Source organism: Myotis daubentonii, chromosome 6 (genome assembly GCF_963259705.1).
Source record: "Myotis daubentonii chromosome 6, mMyoDau2.1, whole genome shotgun sequence".
NCBI lineage: Eukaryota > Metazoa > Chordata > Mammalia > Chiroptera > Vespertilionidae > Myotis > Myotis daubentonii.
The window spans coordinates 11,531,380-11,552,474 of NC_081845.1; the positions used below are offsets into that span (position 1 = coordinate 11,531,380).

General features: G+C 41.1%; 1 protein-coding gene across 2 annotated transcripts; it reads left to right on the plus strand.

The window, feature by feature from the left end:
* The first annotated feature begins 909 nt into the window (after positions 1-909).
* LOC132236814 (amine sulfotransferase-like) lies at positions 910-20,636 on the plus strand. 2 transcript variants are annotated; one of them, XM_059700124.1, is made up of 7 exons: positions 910-1,022; positions 5,761-5,912; positions 8,668-8,876; positions 10,702-10,828; positions 12,835-12,929; positions 17,226-17,412; positions 20,185-20,636. In XM_059700124.1, exons 2-7 carry the CDS (start codon positions 5,771-5,773, stop codon positions 20,304-20,306), a joined length of 882 nt encoding a protein of 293 aa, XP_059556107.1. In that variant the 5' UTR covers positions 910-1,022; positions 5,761-5,770; the 3' UTR covers positions 20,307-20,636. The 2 variants fall into 2 exon arrangements, with proteins under 2 accessions (XP_059556107.1, XP_059556108.1); XM_059700125.1 differs by having other exon boundaries at positions 988-1,037.
* Positions 20,637-21,095: the final 459 nt, after the last annotated feature.

Genomic DNA, 21,095 nt, shown 5'->3' on the forward strand with positions numbered 1-21,095 from the left:
ATTGAAAAGATTAAAAACCTCCCCTAGAATCAAATTCTATTGCTAGTGGGAACCTGAGAATTATTATCAAAGAGTAGTGTATGTAGGTAACAGATGACTGACAAATGGGAGAAAGGTTCCAGGGAGATGTCAGGGCAGGTGTGAGACATAGTTTAATTATTGTAGAATGTAAAAGAGATAAGCTGCATCTTCTGTAATGTGTCCTAAAAAAATGCAATATAAAACAGGAGTGGAGCCCTAACCGGTTTGGCTCAGGGGATAGAGTTGGCCTGTGGAGTGAAAGGTCCCAGGTTAGATTCCGGTCAAGGGCATGTACCTTGGTTTTGGGCACATCCACAGAAGGAAGTGTGCTGGAGGCAGCTGATTGATGTTTCTTTTTCATCCATGTTTCTAACTCTCTATCCCTCTCCCTTCCTCTCTGTAAAAAATCAATAAAATATATTTAAAAACAAACAAACAAACAGGAGTGGAAGGCAATCACTTAGAAAGTGATTCTAAAACTATCCTGGACGTTTTAGAAAATGAATTTAAATACACTGTGATTTTATAACGTTCTTTGAACCCCCCCCCCCCCCCCCCCCCGGAGCCATAGCCATTTTTACATGGGATGTTTGGAGTGAAAACCTGGAAAGGAACACCAGCCTCCTGAGATAGGTCTAAAAGATTCATGAGCCATCCTTCATGCCCAAGGAAGATGTTGCTACAGCTTTCAAATACCTGTTGTTGTTGTATAGTTCCCAATTTAGGTAAATATGACGACTGGTTACATGCAGCTCTCTTTGTTATCTCCACCAGTTTTGACGGTTGTTTTGTCTGGACTAATCAGATGTCTATTTCCTAATATCAGTAAAGTATTACCTAATTTATTTATTCAAACTGAGCTATCTGTTGACTCCCTAGAGCACTTCTCATTGGCCAAAATACACTTGTAGGGAGTATTTATTTCTCATCAACACATCATTCCCTGACATCCATGCAGTTATATCAGAAGTGGATTTTGCTTCATCAGTTGACGTGTAACAGTGAGTAGTGAAAACGTAGACATAGAGCCTCTTTCAAGTCTTACACTCTCTTCAGCATACAATGTATTTATTTCTTTCTCCTCAATTTTCTGTTTTTCTTCCTTTTCTTTTGGGCTCAGGGCAAGAATAAGGAAAACACGTGACATTTTTTCTTCATACAAGTACTTTCTCCTATATTTACTAAGGAGATACAAACAATATATGACTTGCCAGTCCCAAGATCCTATATAAAAATGCATTCCACATTCCACTCTTTGCTCCTTGTTTCTGTGACAAAATAGCTTGTTCTCTCTTAAGACTCTGCAAGACATACTAAATATAATAAGTAGTTAAAAGGAGTGATTTTTGAATGTTTTTGTGGGCTGCCTGACACTCTTTCCTCTTTCGTTCTAATCAAGAATTCCTGAAATTGGTGCTTTTTGGTGTGTGTGTCCATGTGATACAGTATAAATTCTTCCTCACCACACTCCATAGGTTGAGTTATCCAAGGTTTTTCCTGGAAAATTTCATAATAGCAAAGTCATAACAGCACTCCATCTATCTCCTGAAAGCATTCTTTGTGCCTTACCAGCCAGTCTCCTTTATCCTCACTTCTCAATAGTTGAGGTTGCCTGGACTTCTTCACCTTGAGTTAGGAAAGATCTAGCAACTTAGTAGGGCCTTAATTGGATCTTTTAATTGGAGATCAAATAACACCCACAAAGCCTTCTCTGGAGGTTGAGATAAACATTCATTGAAACAGTATTTTGTCCCCCTACCCCCACCCCCTGGCCCTTTTTTAAGAGTGATCAGCAGGATTGTTAAAATGCACACATTCCAGAAATTCTAATCCTATCAGTCTGTTATAGGCCTAGAATATGAACATTTACCAAAACCCAGGAAATTGTAATGCAAGTGATGTTTCTACTCTTACTCAGCAAAATTATAACATCTGACTTTCCTCTATTGATAAAATGATTTAGATTGTTTGTAAAAGAATTAATGTTTTTTGACATGCAATTTAGACAAAGCCATATATGCAATTTTAACAAATTCATTTTCTAGGTGTGTACAGAAAATTTTTAAAAGAACACAACTAACATAAATGTTGGTTCTAAACCTAATGTTATTAGAACTTCTGGGATTTCGTCATCTGTTTAATATTCAAGAATAGATTTTTCACTCAGTTGGTATGGCTCAGTGGTTGAGCATCAACTTATGAACCAGGCATCATGGTTTGATTCCTGGTCAGGGCACATGCCTGGATAGCAGGCTCAATTCCCAGAAGGGGGCATGCAGAAGGCAGGTGATTGATGATTCTCTCTGATCATTGATGTTTCTATCTCTCTTTCTCCCTCTCCCTCTTTGAAATTATATATATATGTATATATATATTCTAGAGGCCCAGCCCACAAAAATTGTGCACTGGGTGGGGGGGGGGGGTCCCCTCAGCCCAGCCTGTGCCCTCTCACAGTCTGGGACCCCTCGGGGGAAGTCCACCTGCTGGCTTAGGCCCGCTTCCCAGGGGAATGGGCCTAAGCTGGCAGTCAAACATCGCTCTGGCAGCCTGGGAGCCCTCGGGGTATGTCCACTTGCCAGCAGGGAGCAAGCCTAAGCTGCAGTCAGACATCCTTAGCACTGCTGAGGCAGGAGAGGCTCCCGCCACCACTGCTTTGCTGGCAGCCATCAGCCTGGCTTGTGGTTGAGCAGAGCTCCCCCCGTGGGATCACACTGACCACCAGGGGAAGCTCCTCCATTGAGAGTCTGCCCTCTGGTGGTCAGTGTGTGTCATGTGACCAGTCATTCGCAGTTGTTCTGCTGTTTGGGTCAATTTTCATATTACCCTTTTATTATACTAGAGGCCCGGTGCACAAAAATTTGTGCACTCGGGGAGGGGCCCTCAGCCCGGCCTGTGCCCTCTTGCAGTCTGGGACCCCTTGGGAGATAACGACCTGCTGGCTTAGGCCTGCTCCTGGGTGGTAGAGGGCAGGCCCAATCCCTAGGTGCAGCCCCTGGTCAGGCTCAGAGCAGGGCCGATTGGGGAGTTGGGTCACCGCCCCTTGTCACACTCAAGGTAGGGTCGATGGGGAGGTTGGGGCACCACCCCCTGTCACGCACAGAGCAGGGCCAATCAGGGGGTTGGGGTGCTGCCCCCTGTACGCACAGAGCAGGGCCCATCAGGGGGTTGGTGAGCTCCCCCCTGTCATGCACAGAGCAGGGTCAATCAAGGGGTTGGGGAGCTCCCCCCTGTCACACACAGAGCAGGGCCGATCAGGGGGTTGGGGAGCTCCCCCCTGTGATGCACAGAGCAGGGCCCATCAGGGGGTTGGGGAGCTCCCCCCTGTCACGCACAGAGCAGGGCCGATCAGGGGGTTGGGGAGCTCCCCCCTGTGATGCACAGAGCAGGGCCCATCAGGGGGTTGGGGAGCTCCCCCCTGTCACGCACAGAGCAGGGTCCATCAGGGGGTTGAGGAGCTCCCCCCTGTCACTCACAGAATATGGCCGATAGGGGAGTTGGGGCACCGCCCCCTGTCACCCACAGAGCAGGGCCCCTCAGGGGGTTGGGGCACCACCACTGTCACACTCAGGGCAGGGCCGATGGGGAGGTTATGGCTCTACCCCATCACACACAGAGCAGGGCCCGTGGGGGGGGAGGGGTTGGGGCACTGTCCTCTATCACCCACAGAGCAGGGCCGATCAGGGAGGGGTTGGGGCGCCGCCACTCTCACACTCAGGGCAGGGCCTATGGGGAAGTTATGGCTCTACCCTGTCACACACAGAGCAGGGCCCGTGTGTGCAGGGGGCGGGGGGTGGGTTGGGGCGCCGCACCCTGTCACAAACAGAGCCACAGGGCAATCAGGGGGTTGGGGAGCTCCCCCCTATCAGGCACAGAGCAGGGCCGATCAGGGGGTTGGGGCGCCTTCCCCTGTCAGGAACAGAGCAGGGCCGATAGGGAGGTTGTGGCCCCGCCCCCTGATACACACAGAGCCGCAGGGCGATCAGGGGGTTTGGGCACTGCCCTCTGTCATGCTGATCCCAGTGCCTGGAGGCCTCGTGGCTCCACTGATTCCGGTGCTGGGAGGCATATTACCCTTTTACTATATAGGATAGAGGCCTGGTGCATGGGTGGGGGCTGGCTGGTTTGCCCTGAAGGGTGTCCTGGATCAGGGTGGGGGTTCCCACTGGGGTGCCTGGCCAGCCTGGATGAGGGGATGATGGCTGTTTGCAGCTGGTCACACACCCTTCAGGGTGGGGGTCCCCACTGGGGTGCCTGGCCAGTCTGGGTGAGGGGCTGAGGGCTGTTTTCAGGCTGGGACTGAAGCTCCCCACTGCTCCTTTTTTTCTTTTCTTTTTTTTATTCTGGGCCAGCTTTAGCTCTGGCTCCAGCTCTGAGGCCTCTGCTGCTGAAAGAAGGTATCTGGTTTGTTTAAGTTCTATAAACGAAACAATGTATAACTCCAGCTCTGAGATCCCAGCTCGCTGAAAGCTGGTTTCTGGGGTTTTGTTTAGCTTCTATATTTGTTACAATGTTTCTTAAACTGCAGGCTCAGAGGCCAGCAAGTCAGGCAGGGAACGTTGGAGTCCTCCATCACTGAAGCAAGCAAGCCTCATGTTAGTTTCAAGCTTCCTGGCTGCCGGCCACCATCTTGGCTGGCAGTTAATTTGCATATCTCGCTGATTAGCCAATGGGAAGGGTAGCAGTCGTACGCCAATTACCATGGTTCTCTTTTATTAGATAGGATAGGATATATATATTTAGCAAGTGGAGCTAATAGAGAAATGCCTAGCTGGTCCAATTTTTGAACATATATGTCTTTAGACTGTGTGTTTTCTATTTATATTGTGACTTCTTAAGCTTATTTCAGGGACAACAGATTATTTCTGTTCCAGAAAAAAGAAAGAAAGTACTTTCCTATTTCTATAATAATAAAAATATGAAATACTAAGAAAATGTATTAGTAAAGTGATTGAAGGCATGGGCTCTGTGGCCAAATAGTCTGGCGTCAGATTCTGCCAGGTCTGCCAGCTGGGCAACCTTGCACCTCCGTTACCTTACTTTCCTTGGTTTTATGTTTGGAATCAGGATAATACCTCCCTCATGGGGTTTTAGAAAAAGCTGTTTAAACTTTTAGTATCTTAGTTACCTCCTCTTTAAAACAGTGATAAAACCTCTAGTAATGTTTGGTTGCTGTTAAGAGTAAATTTTAATATATGCACTAGAGTCCCAGTACATGGATTTGTGCTCTGGTGGGAGGGAAGGGCCCTCAGCCCAGTCTGCGCCCTCTACCAGTCCGGGACCCCTCAGGGAATGTCGACTGCTGGATCAGGTCTAAGCTGGCAGTCAGACATCCCTCTCACAGTCTGGGGCTCTCATAGTCCGGCACCCCTCACTCATTACCGCCCGCCTGCAGTGGAGGCAGGAGAGGCTGCCGCTCCCATTGCTGCACTCGCCAGCCATGAGCCCGGCTTCTTGCTGAGCAGCCTTTCCCCTGTGAAAGTGCACTGACCCCCAGGGGGCAGCTCCTGCATTGAGTGTCTGACCCCTGGTGGTTAGTGCGCTCATAAGTGACTGGTCCTTCTGCAGTTTAGTCAATTTGCATATTAGGGTTTTATTATATAGGATGCTGTTTAGTATGGCATGGGTTGAGACACATGACATTTAAAAGGTGCTTGGCATATATTGAACACTCAGTAAGTGTTAGTAATTACAATAAAATACTAAGAAATTGAAAAGTGTTTTATTTGTTTTTACTTGTAGGTGAATAAGTATGGACAACAAAGACACATATTTGCTGAACTTTAAAGACTATAATTTTGAATCTTCTTTAGTTGATGCTGACTTTCTAGAAAATCTAGATGACTTTGAAATTAGAGATGATGATGTCTTCATAATTACGTATCCAAAATCTGGTAAGTTTGAGGAGTGGACTACCTGCTATCAGTTTTCACTCTGGTTTGGTAATACATGTGTACAAATGAGCCCTTTTCCAGACATTAACAGTAGCCCAGCCTACATTTAGAGCACCATTAGGATTTTTAATAAAGTTAAATAAATCTCAAAGTTTTACTATAAAAGGTCATTAAAATGCATATATTGTTGTTTTTTAAGGCACCTCAGAAGAAACCAAACATTGAGCCAAAGCAGATACTAGGTCAATGCTGACTGCCGGGAGCCGGTCCATGCTTGCTGTTTCAAGGGACCTGGCATATATGGCATATGGTTCTTAATATGTTTGCTCACCTTCTTGGCGCTGTGTTTTAACCAAGGTCACCTCTCCGAGAAAGGTTGAATCCCCAGGTAGGGATTTTCCCCTGAAGTTAGGGAGGGAATAAAACCCTTCAACTAAGTGCCAGGCGGGTAATTAATCCCTTTAACTAGGAACAATCATGCTAAACTACATAATCTTTTCTCCCTGGAATGGAGATAAGAAACACCCTAACCTTTGTAATAGAGATTGATGGGATTGAATCAACTGGTATAAATACAGATGTAACAAGACAGAAAGAGACAGAGCTTAGAAGAGAGCCAAGAAGACAGAACCTACTCGGAGCCTAGAGACAGAGCCTAGCGGGAGAACATGGCAAGGGATCCTGGACTGAACCTGACTGCGGAGATTGGCAGGAGAGCCTGACTAGAACCTGGTGACTGAACCTGGCTGGAGAACCTGTACAGAACCTGGCTAGAGATCCTAAGCAGAACCTCTCTGGAGATCGAGACCAGAACTTGGCTGGAGATCCTGGCTAGGCTGCTGATCAACTGAACTCTGCCTCCGTGTCCTTCCTTCTTCGCCGACTCCGTCCACACCTTTGGGGACCCCTGGACCCGCTGGGGTTGGACCCTGGCAGCTGACCTGTTGGCTTTGTCTGAGAATGGAAGAAAACAAATTAAAAAACCCAGCAGGCTTTTGGTTAGCAGCATCTCTCAGTCAGAACTAATTCCTAATATGCTTTTCAATTACTCTAATTGCTTTTATTTCCCTATAATAATGAAATAATTTTGAACTAAAGTAAATTGTCTCAAATCTTACATTCCCCCTAAAAGCTTATCTTTTATATGTGCTTTTTATTTTTTTATTTTTTATTCTTTTTGATTTTTTAAAAAAATATATTTTATTAATTTTTTACAGAGAGGAAAGGAGAGGGATAGAGAGTTGGAAACATTGATGAGAGAGAAACATCGATCAGCTGCCTCCTACACACTCCCCACTGGGGATGTGCCCGCAACCAAAGTACATGCCCTTGACCGTAATCGAACCTGGGACCCTTGAGTCCGCAGGCCAACGCTCTATCCACTGAGCCAAACCGGTCAGGGTTATATGTGCTTTTTAGAACACAGGTTGATTGGTGTTCTTGAATCAATGTTGTACAAGTGGTTAATATTGCTCAGAGATACATTGGAGTCAAAGTCAACACAAAAAAGTCATTCCTGATTTTCATGAAAGTGCTCCAGTCCCTCCCTTTTACCATTGAGTTTGAAATTCAGGACCCTGTTTACATTCCCCAAATTAGTAATACAATGCCTTTTCCCTGGATGTTTCTACTCTGAAAAATGTGTCAGCACAATTGATATCAGGTGTTTTTTTGTTTTGCTCCCTTAGATGTTGGTGGTGCCTGAGTTTGCTTAGTTTTAGGTTAAGCAGCCCATAAGAATTTTTCCTTTACCCTTAATCCAGCCTAAGTATTTGGCACACCACACACCAGTCCTTAGGCCAACCTGATGGGAAATTAGTGACTCTCCAAGATTCACCATAAATTTTATCAAATCTTCTGTGTCTATTAAAATCTACTCAATTGAGTAGCAATGATTGCAAGATTATTGACACCTCACATTCTTTTAGAACATTGATTATATATTCATGAACATAGGTGCAAAAATCCTAAACCAAATAAGTATAAGCAAAAACAAATCTAGTAATGCCAAAAAAAACAAGCAAAAAAAATACCACTGTGACCAAGGTGGCTTTATTTCAAGATTGGTTTAAACATATATGAATGCAGTTCACCCACATTACTAGAGCATAGAAGGAAGTCTGAATTTTCAGCTCAACAGGAGAACAAGCATTTAATAGAATTCAGCATACATTCCTAATGGAGACTATTAGCAAACTAGGGAGAAAGTCAACTTCTTTAACCTGATGAATAGACTCTAACAAAAACTACCACAAACATCAAATGCAATAGGGAAACTTTTAAAATCAAGTATGAGACAAGAATGCCCATCAGTACTTTCATTTAGCACTGTATTGGGAGACCTATACAATGTTTAAAAGAAAAGTTGAAAGGGGTCTTGAGCTCTTAAACTGTCTATATTTCCAAAAGGCAAAGCTTTAAGAAAAACTATAGAAGGAGAAACAGAGATAGCTGCAGAAAATCACATGAACAGAACTTACATGAATCACAGGGAGCAAAAGAGCTGAAGGGTTAATCTAAATCACTACTGTCACAACTCTTTTCGAGTAAAAACGGAACTTAGAACACCTAGTTTTATCTTTACTAATTTTAATGTAAAACACAGAAAAAAAGTTGGGCACATTTCCTTGGCATATTTGGAGTGGTTAAAAAGAAAGCAAAAGCTCCAAATAGTTTTGAGATAGATGGCATAATTATTGACATTGTCAATAAAACATTAATTCCGGGTTGGAAATGAAATTATTTCTTTTTACAGGTACCATCTGGACTCAGCAGATACTCAGCTTGATTTATTTTGAGGGTCATCGTAACAGAACTGAAGACTTGGCAACGCTTGATAGAGTCCCCTTCTTTGAATACAATATACGCAAAACAGACTTTCTCAACAGACCGTCTCCTCGCCTCTTCTGTTCCCACCTCCCATATTATTTAGTACCAAAAGGTCTCAAGAGCAAAAAAGCTAAAGTAAGTCATAGAAATAGCTTATGGACCTTTGGCACAAACAAAAATACTTTCTTCAAATATATTTTTCCAGCCCCACTCATTCACATCTTTCAAAAATGATAATTATAATCTTTGATACTGTTTTAAACATTAAATATGTATGGAATCATAAGTATATACATAAATTGGGTCATCCCACACATTGCTTGTAGTGTGATTATATAGTATACAGCAACATTTCTTTGATGACAGCACATAAAATTCTATTCTTTTTAATGGTTTAGTAGAATTTATTGTATGGCTCTATAATGTTTAGTGTTTTGATGGACAGGTAAGTTGCAGCAAATGTATATGTTACATCGCAATACACATTCTGTTTTCTTTTTTTTAATCCTCACCCAAGGATATTTTTCCATTGATTTTTGGGAGAGTAGAAGAGAGAGGGAAGATAGAGAGAAATATTGATGTGAGAGAAACACATTGATTGGTTGCCTCCTGCATGAGCCCCGACCAGGGTGCAGGCAAAGAGGAGCCTGCAACCTAGGTAACCTGTCCTTGACCAGAATCGAACCCAGGACCCTTCGGTCCACAGCCCTGTGCTCTATCCACTGAGGCAAACAGGCTAGGGCCAAACTTTTTAGTTTTCAATATAAATTATAAAATATCTCAAACTAATCTCAGTTTGCATTTTACTAATCAATAATGAGATTAAGCACTTTTTGATATGTTTATTGGCCATAATTATTTCTTACTCTGTGAAATTATGATTCTTGTCCAATTTCTAAATTTCATTGCCTCTTTTTTTTTTTTTTATTGCTTAAAGTATTACAAAGGGTATTACATATGTATCCATTTTATCCCCCCGCCCTAGACAGTCCCCTAGCCTCCCCTATCACCCAGTGTCTTATGTCCATTGGTTATGCTTATATGCATGCATACAAGTCCTTTAGTTGATCTCTTACCCCCCTACCTCCTGCCCCCCAACCCTCCCCGGCCTTCCCGCTGCAGCTCGACAATCTGTTTGAGGCAGCTCTGCCTCTGTATCTATTATTGTTCAAAAGTTTATAATGGTCTCTATTGTCCACGAATGAGTGAACCTCTTTCTTAATGATTTGTTTTATATATATTCTGGATACTAATAAATTATTGGTTATATGTGTTGCTTTTCTCATACTTTGTTTCATTTTGTAACTTCATGCTATATATTTTGATTAACAGTATTCTTTGAAATTAATTTAATTGATCAATTTTTATTTTAAGTGAAATAATATTTTTCCGTTTAGGAAATCTTTTTCTTCTCTGAAACCAGAAAGATATTCTTTATTTTTAAGATGTCAAATGTTGCTTTCATATTTAAATCCTTAATCTATTTGTAATTTTTGGGTGGGTCTGGTGTGAGGTACGAAGTAGAATTCCAGTTTTATACTATATGGATAATTATTTGTTTCAACATCATCTGTTAAGTAATTTTTCCTTTTCGAAATGCTATCAAGTGCTATCTGGGCTTGTTATCAAATGTCACTTAACGCTCACAGAGGGTACATTCAAACAGTTTTTATGAAGGGTAATTTGTAATATTAACCAACCTTAATTAAATAAATAATTTTACTTTTAGAAATTATTCCTATATGCTTGCACATGTAAAATGTCATGTGAATAAAGTTGATTACTTCAACAGTTCTTGTAATATAAAAAAAAAAGTATAACCTAAATTTCCATGAGTAGTAAGCTGGATGAAACAAATTATTATGCATTCATATAATGACATATGTTGGTGTGAAAAAACAATACCAACCTCTAAGGACAACCGAGAATTGTTAAAATTGTTTTCCTATACCTCCTGCAGATTATTTACGTCTACAGAAACCCCAAGGATGTTATGACTTCATTCTTTCACTTTTCAAATATGGTGGTCCGGCTTGAAGCTGAGAATGATATGGAACATTTCATGAAAAGGTTTCTAGATGGAAATGGTAACTATGAATTTATGCATTCAACTTGTTTATGAGGGCATGTTGCCATTAGCCAAATTCTCAAACTTGGGGAACACATTTTTAAGGAAATAAAGAAGAGTAATGATAGAAGCTGGATGCACATAAGTGGTTACTGATCCGTTAATTTAATTTGCCACCCAATGGCCTTTCTATTCTCACCAGGACCACTTTGGGGATTTCTATGGTTGCAAAGGCATATTGTTTAAGAAACAGTTTGGCCAGATCATAAGAGAACCACAATGGCGTACCCATTCAAAGTGGACGTAGTGTTTGTGTTCTGTCATGGACTTATGTAGGCTTTACATGGCAGCGGTGCAATATTCATCTCAACACTGAGGAGGATAGGTTGATGGAAGAGGCTTGTGAAATGTGGAACTGGGGCTCTCACTTATTTAGAAGATTATATTCAGGTTCTGTCTTATAGATATCTGAAGTTGCTATCCAGAGATCTTAAAATTTATATATATAAAGAGCCAGGGCCATCACAACTGAAACAAGTGAATGATGACGGAACAGGCTGAGTGGGGTGACCAGGCCGGCAGGATGGTTCAGTGAGGGACGACCAAATGACTGAGCAGCAGGTTGCATGGGGAGACCAGGCCGGCAGGGGGGGTCAGTGAGGGATGACCAAATGACTGAGAATCAGGCTGCATGGGCAACCAGGCCAGCAGGGGGGTTCAATGAGGGACTGCCGAACGACTGAGCAGCAGGCTGTGTGGGGTGACTAGGTTGGCAGGGGGGGCAGTTGGCGGCAACCAGGCTGGCAGGGTGCGCTGTAAGGGGCGACCAGGCCAGCAGAGGGGGACAATGAGGCACAACCAGGCCAGCAGGGAGGGCAGTTGGGGGCAACCTGGCTGGCGGGGGTGGGGGGGTGGGCGTGAGTGGCAACCAAGCCAGCAGGGGGGGCAGTTGGGGGCGACCAGGCTAGCAGGGGGGGCAGTTGGGGGTGACCAGACTAGCAGGCGGGGCAGTGAGGGGTGATCAAGTCAGCAGGCAGAGTCAGTTAGGGGTGATCAGACTGGCAGGGGGGCCAGTTAGAGGTGATCAGGCAGGCAGGCAGGGGAGCAGTTAGGAGCCACCAGTCCCAGATTGTGAGAAGGATGTTTGACTGCCGGACAGTACCGGCAGTCGGACATCCCCCGAGGGGTCTTGGATTGGAGAGGGTGCAGGCTGGGCTGAGGGGACCACCACCACCCCCTCCCGCACAAATTTCATGCACCGGGCCTCTTGTCCTATATAATAAAGAGGTAATATGCAAAATGACCATCACAACCTCACACAAAGATGGCTGCCCCCATGTGGGCACAAGATGGCCAGCAGGGGAGGGCAGTTGTGGGTGATCAGGCCAGCAGGGGAGGGCAGTTCGGGGCAACGGGGCTGGCAGGGGACGGCAGGTGGGGGCCATCGGGCCAGCAGGGAAGCGGTTAGGTGTCGATCTGGTTGGCAGGGGAGTGGTTAGGGGGCAATCAGGCAGGCAAGCAGGCGGGCGGTTGGGAGCCAGCAGTCCCGGATAGTGAGAGGGATGTCCAATTGCCAGTCTACTCCATCAGGCCTAAACCGGCAGTCGGACATCCCCCGAGGGGTCCCAGATTGGAGAGGGTGCAGGCTGGGCTGAAGGACACCCCCCCTCCAGTGCACAAATTTTGTGCACCAGGCCTCTAGTAGAAAATTAAAGGAGAAATAAAGACTGTTTTTTAGGTGGAAGAAATAAGAAAGTAAGGAGCTTATCTTAAATCTTCACAATTAGTTGTTTGTGCTTCTTATTTTCTTCACTGCTGCTTTTCCTACATACATAGGAGAGGCAGGTTTCCATTAGATTCATGTAATTATTTCCCAAAACACCATTTTTACCAGGTAACATAGATGTCTAGTGGTGGGGGTTTTACTTTCCTTCCAGGGGATTCCAGAACAGAAAAGAAAGTCTCTACTTTGCTGTTTGATAAGTGCAACATCTTTACCTTGTCACTTACTAATTTCCCCCCCAGTGGTAGGAAGCCGTTGGTTTGATCACGTCAGAGGCTGGTATGAGCACAGACATGACTTCAGTATTCTGTTTATGATGTATGAGGAAATGAAAAAGGTAAGAGGCAAAGGTTATTTTTAAAAATTATTTCTTTGAAACCCTTTTTTTTTAAATATATTTTATTGATTTTTTACAGAGAGGAAGGGAGAGAGATAGAGAGTTAGAAACATCGATGAGAGAGAATCATCGATCAGCTGCCTCCTGCACATCTCCCACTGGGGATATGTCCGCAACCCAGGTACATGCCCTTGACCGGAATCGAACCTGGGACCTCTCAGTCCGCAGGCTGACGCTCTATCCACTGAGCCAAACCGGTTTCGGCTGAAACCCTTTTTGATTTTGGGTTTAATGAACCACATTTTCCCAGTTTTCTTGGAACCTAACTACTTCTCATGCTTTTTCAGGGGTTTCTCATTTCCGGCCCATCTTTCAATTATTGGTTTCCTCAGGGCTCTCTTCCCACTGTACACAGTCATCTTTAGTGGTTCCTTTTCATGCACCCATCTGTGTCAATAAGGGCAAACTCACATGACTAGCGATTGAAAAAAGAGAAAAGGCATTTCAAAACAGTGGGGCCAGCCCTGGCCCATGTGACTAGTTGGTTGTCATCCTATGCACTGAAGCGTTGCTGGTTCAATTCCAGGCAGGGCCTGGGTTGCAGGCTTGATCCCTGGTGAGAGGCACGATGTTTCTCTCCCTCTCTGTTCCTCTCTCTAAAAATCAACAAAAATATTAAACAAACAAACAACAAACAAAAACAACCCTGGGGTGTGAAGCCACTAAGATTTGGCCCATTAGTCAGAGGAATTGTGTGCCCAGTGATGCGAGTTCTTTGTGTTTTGTTGTTGTTTTTATTAAAGAGAATCTTGAAATGTAGCTTTCATGGAAATCACATAATATTTACATGTTGGCATCCAATGAAAACTGTCTTAATGCATTGTGTAAACCCAACCAAACACATTTGAAGTTCACTATTTTGTGATCTATGGTTGATATAGTGACTCACTGCTACATATCTTGCTCATTAATTCAAAATTATAAAATGCCTATTATGTGACAGACCCTAAATCATCAGACAAAGACAACTGAACCCTTTATTTATAGAACTTATAATCCAACAGGGAATACAAGTACTCACTTAATAGGTATATATACTTCAAATCTGTGAAAACTGTTATCAAGGAAAAGTACAGGTATGATAGTACATGGACTATACTAATCTGGTATAAGTAATAGGCAATTGTTTCTGAAAAAGTAACATGAGAACTTCAAGCGAATAGATATGAGTTGGCAGAGAAGTAAAAGACAAGTCTAAGTTAAGAAAAGAGAATGTGCAAATTATCTGAAGCTGTCAGGTGCATGATATCTTGGAAGGAAGAAGTTAAAGAGCAAGGTGGAGGGAATGAAAGATTAGAGAGGTGTATAAGGTAGGAGCCAGACCATGCAAGGTCTGTAGACTTTGTTAGTGATAGTAATTTCTTCATCTTAAAAGCAATAGTGAGACAGAAGCTCTCCCACTGCAGACACAGCGGACTCTCATAGCCAGTTAGCCTAGAGTTCAAATCACCCCCGGTATTGCCGACAACAATCAAGGCTTAACTACAACAAGACTGCGCACAAAGACCACTAGGGGGTGCACCAAGAAAGCATAAAAAATGCGGAGACAAAGAAACAGGACAAAACTGTCAATGGAGGATATTGAGTTCAGAACCACACTTTTAAGGTCTCTTAAGAACTGTCTAGAAGCCGCTGATAAATGTAGTGAGACCCTCAAGAAATCTAATGAGACCCTCGATGTTATGATAAAGAACCAACTAGAAATTAAGCATACACGGACTGAAATAATGAATACTATACAGACTCCCAACAGCAGACCAGAGGAGCGCAAGGATCAAGGCAAAGATTTGAAATGCGAAGAAGCAAAAACACCCAACCAGAAAAGCAAAATGAAAAAAGAATCCGAAAATACGAAGATAGTATAAGGAGCCTCTGGGACAGCTTCAAGCGTACCAAAATCAGAATTATAGGGGTGCCAGAAGATGAGAGAGAGCAAGATATTGAAAACCTATTTGAAGAAATAATGACAGAAAACTTCCCCCACCTGGTGAAAGAAATAGACTTACAGGTCCAGGAAGCGCAGAGAACCCCAAACAAAAGGAATCCAAAGAGGACCACACCAAGACACATCATAATTAAAATGCCAAGAGCAAAAGACAAAGAGAGACTCTTAAGAGCAGCAAGAGAAAGAAACTCAGTTACCTACAAGGGAATACCCATACGACTGTCAGCTGATTTCTCAACAGAAACTTTGCAGGCCAGAAGGGAATGGCAAGAAATATTCAAAGTGATGAATGCCAAGAACCTACAACCAAGATTACTTTATCCAGCAAAGCTATCATTCAGAACCGAAGGTCAGATAAAGAGCTTCACAGATAAGGAAAAGCTAAAGGAGTTCATCACCACCAAACCAGTATTATATGAAATGCTGAAAGGTATCCTTTAAGAAGAGAAAGAAGAAGAAAAAGGTAAAGATACAAATTATGAACAACAAATGTGCATCTATCAACAAGTGAATCTAAGAATCAAGTGAATAAATAATCTGGTGATCATAATAGAATCAGGGACATAGAAAGGGAATGGACTGACTATTCTTGGGGGGGGAAAGGGGTGTGGGAGATGCGGGAAGAGACTGGACAAAAATCGTGCACCTATGGATGAGGACAGTGGGTGGGGAGTGAGGGCGGAGGGTGGGGCGGGAACTGGGAGGAGGGGAGTTATGGGGGGGAAAAAGAGGAACAAATTTAATAATCTGAACAATAAAGATTTAATTTAAAAAAAGCAATAATGAGCTTTTTAACAGTTATTTGAAGAATAGCAATATGATAGAATTAGTATCTTTAGAATGTAATTCCCTCTAATGGGTTTTAAAGTGATAATAGTAAATATAGGCAAACTAGTTAGAGACCAGTTTGATAAACCACTGTTCATTGTGAGTGTAAATAAATGCAAATGATTTGGGGATGTTGGTTTTGTATCCTACAACTTTGCTGAGTTTTTTAATAGTTCTAACCGGGTTTTGTTTTGTTCTGTTTCTTTGTTTGTTTTTTGTAGATCTTTAGTATTTTCTATGTATAAAATCATATTGTATGTGAACACATAATTTTACGTCTTTCTTTAAATTTGGATGCCTTTTTCTTGTTTATTTACTCTGGCTAGGACTTCCAGTATTAGGCTTAATATAAATGGTGAGAATTGGCATCCTTGCCTTGTTCCTGATCTTCTGTTGTTGTTGTAGTTGTTAATCCTCACCTGAAGATATATTTCCATTGATTTTTTCTTTTTTTTTTTTTCTTTAACATCATTTACTGAGTTGAGCAGTCTGTATATCCCTCCTCCATTGATTTTTAGGGAGAGTAAAAGATAGAGAAAGGGAAGACAGAGAGAAATATTGATGTGAGAGAAACACATTGATTGATTGCCAATTGCATGTGCCTTGACCAGGGCCCGGCTTGGGGAGGACCCTGTAATCATAGCACATGCCCTTGACTGAAATCAAACCCTGGACCCTTCAGTCTGTAGGCAGAGGCTCTATTCACTGAACCAAACCAACTAGGGCTGTTCATCTCTGCATTCCAGGAGTAAATCCCACTTGTTCATAGTGTATAGGTCTCTTAATACATTACTGAATTTGTTTTGCTAGTGATTTGTTGAGGATTTTTGTATCTTATCTTTCATAAATAATATTGGTTTTTAGTGTTCTTTTCCTGTAGTGTTCTCATTTGGCTTTGTTATGGGGGTAATGCTGGCTTATAGAATGAGTTTGGAAGTATTTCCTCCTCTTTCATTTTTTTGAAGAGTTTGAGGATTGGTGTTAATTCTTCTTTAATTTGTCTTTGATAGAAATAACCAATGAAGCCACCAAACTTAGACTTTCCTTTTTTGTTGCCATTTTATTTAATTACTTGCTTTACTCTTTCCCTCATGAAATTATAAACTCTTAACAAGCACAGATAGCATATTATTGTTCTCTTAAACTTCTCCAGCACCTATCACAGTTTTTGAAACATAACATTCCTAAAAGTGCCAGTTGAATGAATGAATGAATGAATGAATGAATGGGTAAATGAAGGGGAGTTGTCCTTATAAAATCAAACAGTAGAAAGCTCTAACAAAGCTGGCAAGCGGAGCACTCATTTTCATAGAAGGAATAGGAAAGTAATGTATCTTTGTCCAACTTTAGACTTACAATAAGTCCATTCACCTTCAGTTTTCCAAAATGTGATAAAGGTGTTGGGATGTAACTTGTGCATTGTTTGTAAGCTGAATAGTTTCTCATACCCACAATTCTTTCAGGATCTCAGAAGTTCTGTGCTTAAAATCAGCCGGTTTCTTGAGAAAGAACTGAGTGAAGAGGATGTGGAAGCTATTGTGAAACAGTCTACATTTCAGAACATGAAGTCTGATCCCAAAGCCAATTATGATGAGATTCTAAAATATGAAATTGGGAAAAGAACCGATGAGGGACATTTTCTTCGCAAAGGTGATGCTCAGGGGTTTTTAGAAGCAAAAGTGTTGAGAGTTTCGTGATTGCTTGGCCCCTACACTAATTAAGGGGTGTTTTTACCGTGTCTTTCTAAGTACTGTCATTTGGAACCTGGAGAGAATCAAAGATCTTAACTGCCAATGGCCCTGAAAAGTATCCCAGGAAACTACACAACTTTTTAGTACATAGTCTAACACTTGAACCTAATTAATCAATATTGCATTCCTTCCTTTTAGTCTACATGTCCCTACTCTCTTTTTTTACATATTTTTTCCATTTATTGATTAAGATTATTACAAATATGTCCTAATACTCCCAATGTCCCCTCATCCCCCCAATCCTGCCCTCACCTTCACCCCCTGTTGTCCACATCCATCACTTATGCTTATATGCATGCATACAAGTCTTTTGGTTGATCTTTCCCCTCCCCCCCCCCCCGCCCTCCCCTACCTTCCCTCTGAGTTTTGAGCATCTGATCAATGCTTCTCTTTCTCTACATCTGTTTTTGTTCATCGGTTTATGTTGTTCATTATAATCCACAAATGAGTGAGAGCATGTAATATTTATCTTTCTCTGACTGACTGATTTCACTTAGCATAATGGTTAGCAAGTCTTACCTGAAGGTGGTGTATATATGTGACCAGGACAGTTCCAATTATTGTTTTGCTTTATTTCTCCTAGAACATTCTAGGAGTAAACCCAACATGTATTTTGTTGTAGGGGAGGGAGTTTGAGTTACTTATTTACTCATGTATCAGATTTCTTCAATGTAAAAAGTAGATTAATACTTCTTGAAACCAATATGCTATGAATTCAAGTATTCAATAACAACATGCAATTAATTTTTATCATGCTTCTATGACATGCCAGGAATTAAGAATGAATATACTTTCCCCCTGATACTTCTTAATTTCAATTAAACAATTTTTTTGATCTTTTAATGTACATTTTTCTAGAACATAATTTGTATTCCTTTTATTCATATTTTATTCACTAATTTATCCATAACTTAGCGTTTTGATGATGGATATTTATTCTTAATTAATGAAGATCTTCTTGAACTTGCCCTTGATATTGCTATTTCTTAAAAGTGTTTCTTTTTTGTCCCATTTATTATCAGCTTCTAAGTCTCATTGCTTAAATAGACCAAATACAAAGTAATTCTCATGTCCATAAATAGCTGGCTAACTGTTCCAAATGCCAATAATAATGTTTAAACAAGAAAATTTGATAGTTGAAGATGCCAAATAATCTTCATTTAAAAATTGGCTTAATGACAGTTTCTAACTTCCATCAAGTAAACCTGAAACAATGACAGCTCTGAACACCCTCTCTGACCTTGATTTCATTACTTGAAAATCTTTGGGTTTCATTTTTTTTAAAATTTTAAAATGTTTTTATTGATTTCAGAGAGGAAGGGAGATGGAGGGAGAGATAGAAACATCAATGGTAAGAGAGAATCATTGGTTGGTTGCCTCCTGCATGCCCCACACTGGGGATTGAGCCCGCAACCCGGGCATGTGACCTGACCGGGAATCAAACTGTGACCTCCAGGTTCATAGGTCTACAATCAGGCACTGAGCCCTGCTGGCCGGGCTTTCTTTTCAACTTCATTTATTTTATCTTTTGCTTTTTATTTATGTATTTTTTACTTTTTAAATTATAGTTGAGATTCAAGATTATTTTATATTGGTTTCAGGTATGCAGCATAGTGGTTAGACATTTATATAATTTTGAAGTGATCCCCCCAATAATTATAGTACCCACCTGGAACCATACATAGTTATTACAATATTATTGGCCATATTTGCTATACTGTATTTTACATGCCATAATTATTTTGTAATTACCAGTTTGTACTTCTTAATCTCTTCAGTTTTTCAATTTTAAAAATGAAGAAATGCTGATATTGTGGAGTTGTGTTAAGAATTAAATTACATGCTAGACATAGTTTGCCAAGTATGGTGCCTGGCATTCTTTTTTTAATTTTTGTATATATATTTCCTCTTTATTTTATTCTTTCCCCATCCCCATTAATTCCCCCAGTGTTCGGCAAAATCATTAGTCAACAGAGCCAAATATCAACAGTACAACGATTGAAATTTCTTTTGAAAGCCAAATTTTTTAAACTTAAACTATATAGGTAGGTACATTATTAACCTAATTAGGGTACTCCTAAGGCTTAGGAAGAGCCACACTCAACATGCCAAAGAGCCCTATCCCATCTTCCACCTCCACCCATCTCTCTTTCTCTCTCCATCACCACACTGTTGTCCATGTCTATGAGTTCTTTTTTTTTTTCTCATTCTCTCCACCTTACACTCCCAATAGTTACCCCATACCAGAGTTATCTGTCTGTTCTCTATCTATGAATCTATTTTGCTTGTTCGTTCAGTTTGTTCATTAAATTCCACATATGAGTGAAAATATGTGGTACTTGTATTTCTTTAGTGCCTGGTATTTAGTAAAATATATGAAAAAATTCTAACCTAGTCCTCTATTTTACTTTTGTTATACCATCTCAATAAAGGTTATAATTTAATGGTAGTGGTTGGTGAAACCATAATAGCTAAGGATAGTGAACTACAGAAGTGTTTTTCAGTTTGTTTCTTAGTTCATTCTGTATAAGGAAACATGAAGTATCAAACGCAGGGAGAACTACCAGATATTTAGCGTGGCTTGAAGAGGAGATGAAAGTGGGTGGGAAGAAACTCTTGCCCTGATAGTGCCACCTACTCACCCAGGTGCCGATCATGTGCTTATTTCTAGGTACCGTTGGAGACTGGAAACATCACTTGACAGTGGAGCAAAATGAAAGATTTGACAAAATATTCCAAAGGAATATGAAAAATTTGCCTTTGAAGTTCATCTGGGATTTAAGTGAGGAGTAAAATCAGTGTAAAAGAATTCTAAAAAAATCTAACTAGAGAGGCTATTTTAATATACACATTAATTTGTGCTTCTTATGCAAATGTTAGTTACAAAACTTTATTAATAAAAAATGAGTAAACTGTACTTAGATTAGTTGCCAGGAGTTTGATAAACACTTTGAAATTTAAAAATTAAAATGATTTAGGAGATAGTCTGCATTGATATCCTGTATTAAAATTGGAAAACAGGCAGCATGTAATAGGAATTATAAATGTTCTGAGTTTTCCTTAGTGTGTATTTTTTCTTTACCTGCAATTAAATTGAGTATCAATGAAACATTAAAATTTATTGTATTATTGTCATTAAATATTAATGACAATAATAAAATAAATAAGGTCAATGGTGTAAACTTTAGTCCAGAGGTGAATCTTACCCCAAAGACAAAGAGTATCATAGCATCATCATATAGAAAAGATACTAAAAATCCAAGCATTGTTTTAATTCCAGACATGGTATACATAGTGTGTATGCTAACTTTACATTTTTAGTTAACCAGGTCACATCTCTATCAACTCTTATTGAATTATAAATTGGATATATTTTGCTTTATTTTTTATATTCAAAGTTTAGACCAATTTGCTAGAGCATCTTTTTGAAACAATTAGGTTTCCAAACAGTGCCTGACAGTTGTCAAATCAGTTGACTGTCTCACCAAGGCAAGTCACAGGAAATTCTGGGAGAGAGAGAGAGAAGACTTCAGCAAAACCCATCAACAGGGAGAAGAATATTTCAAAGACCGTTTTGACACA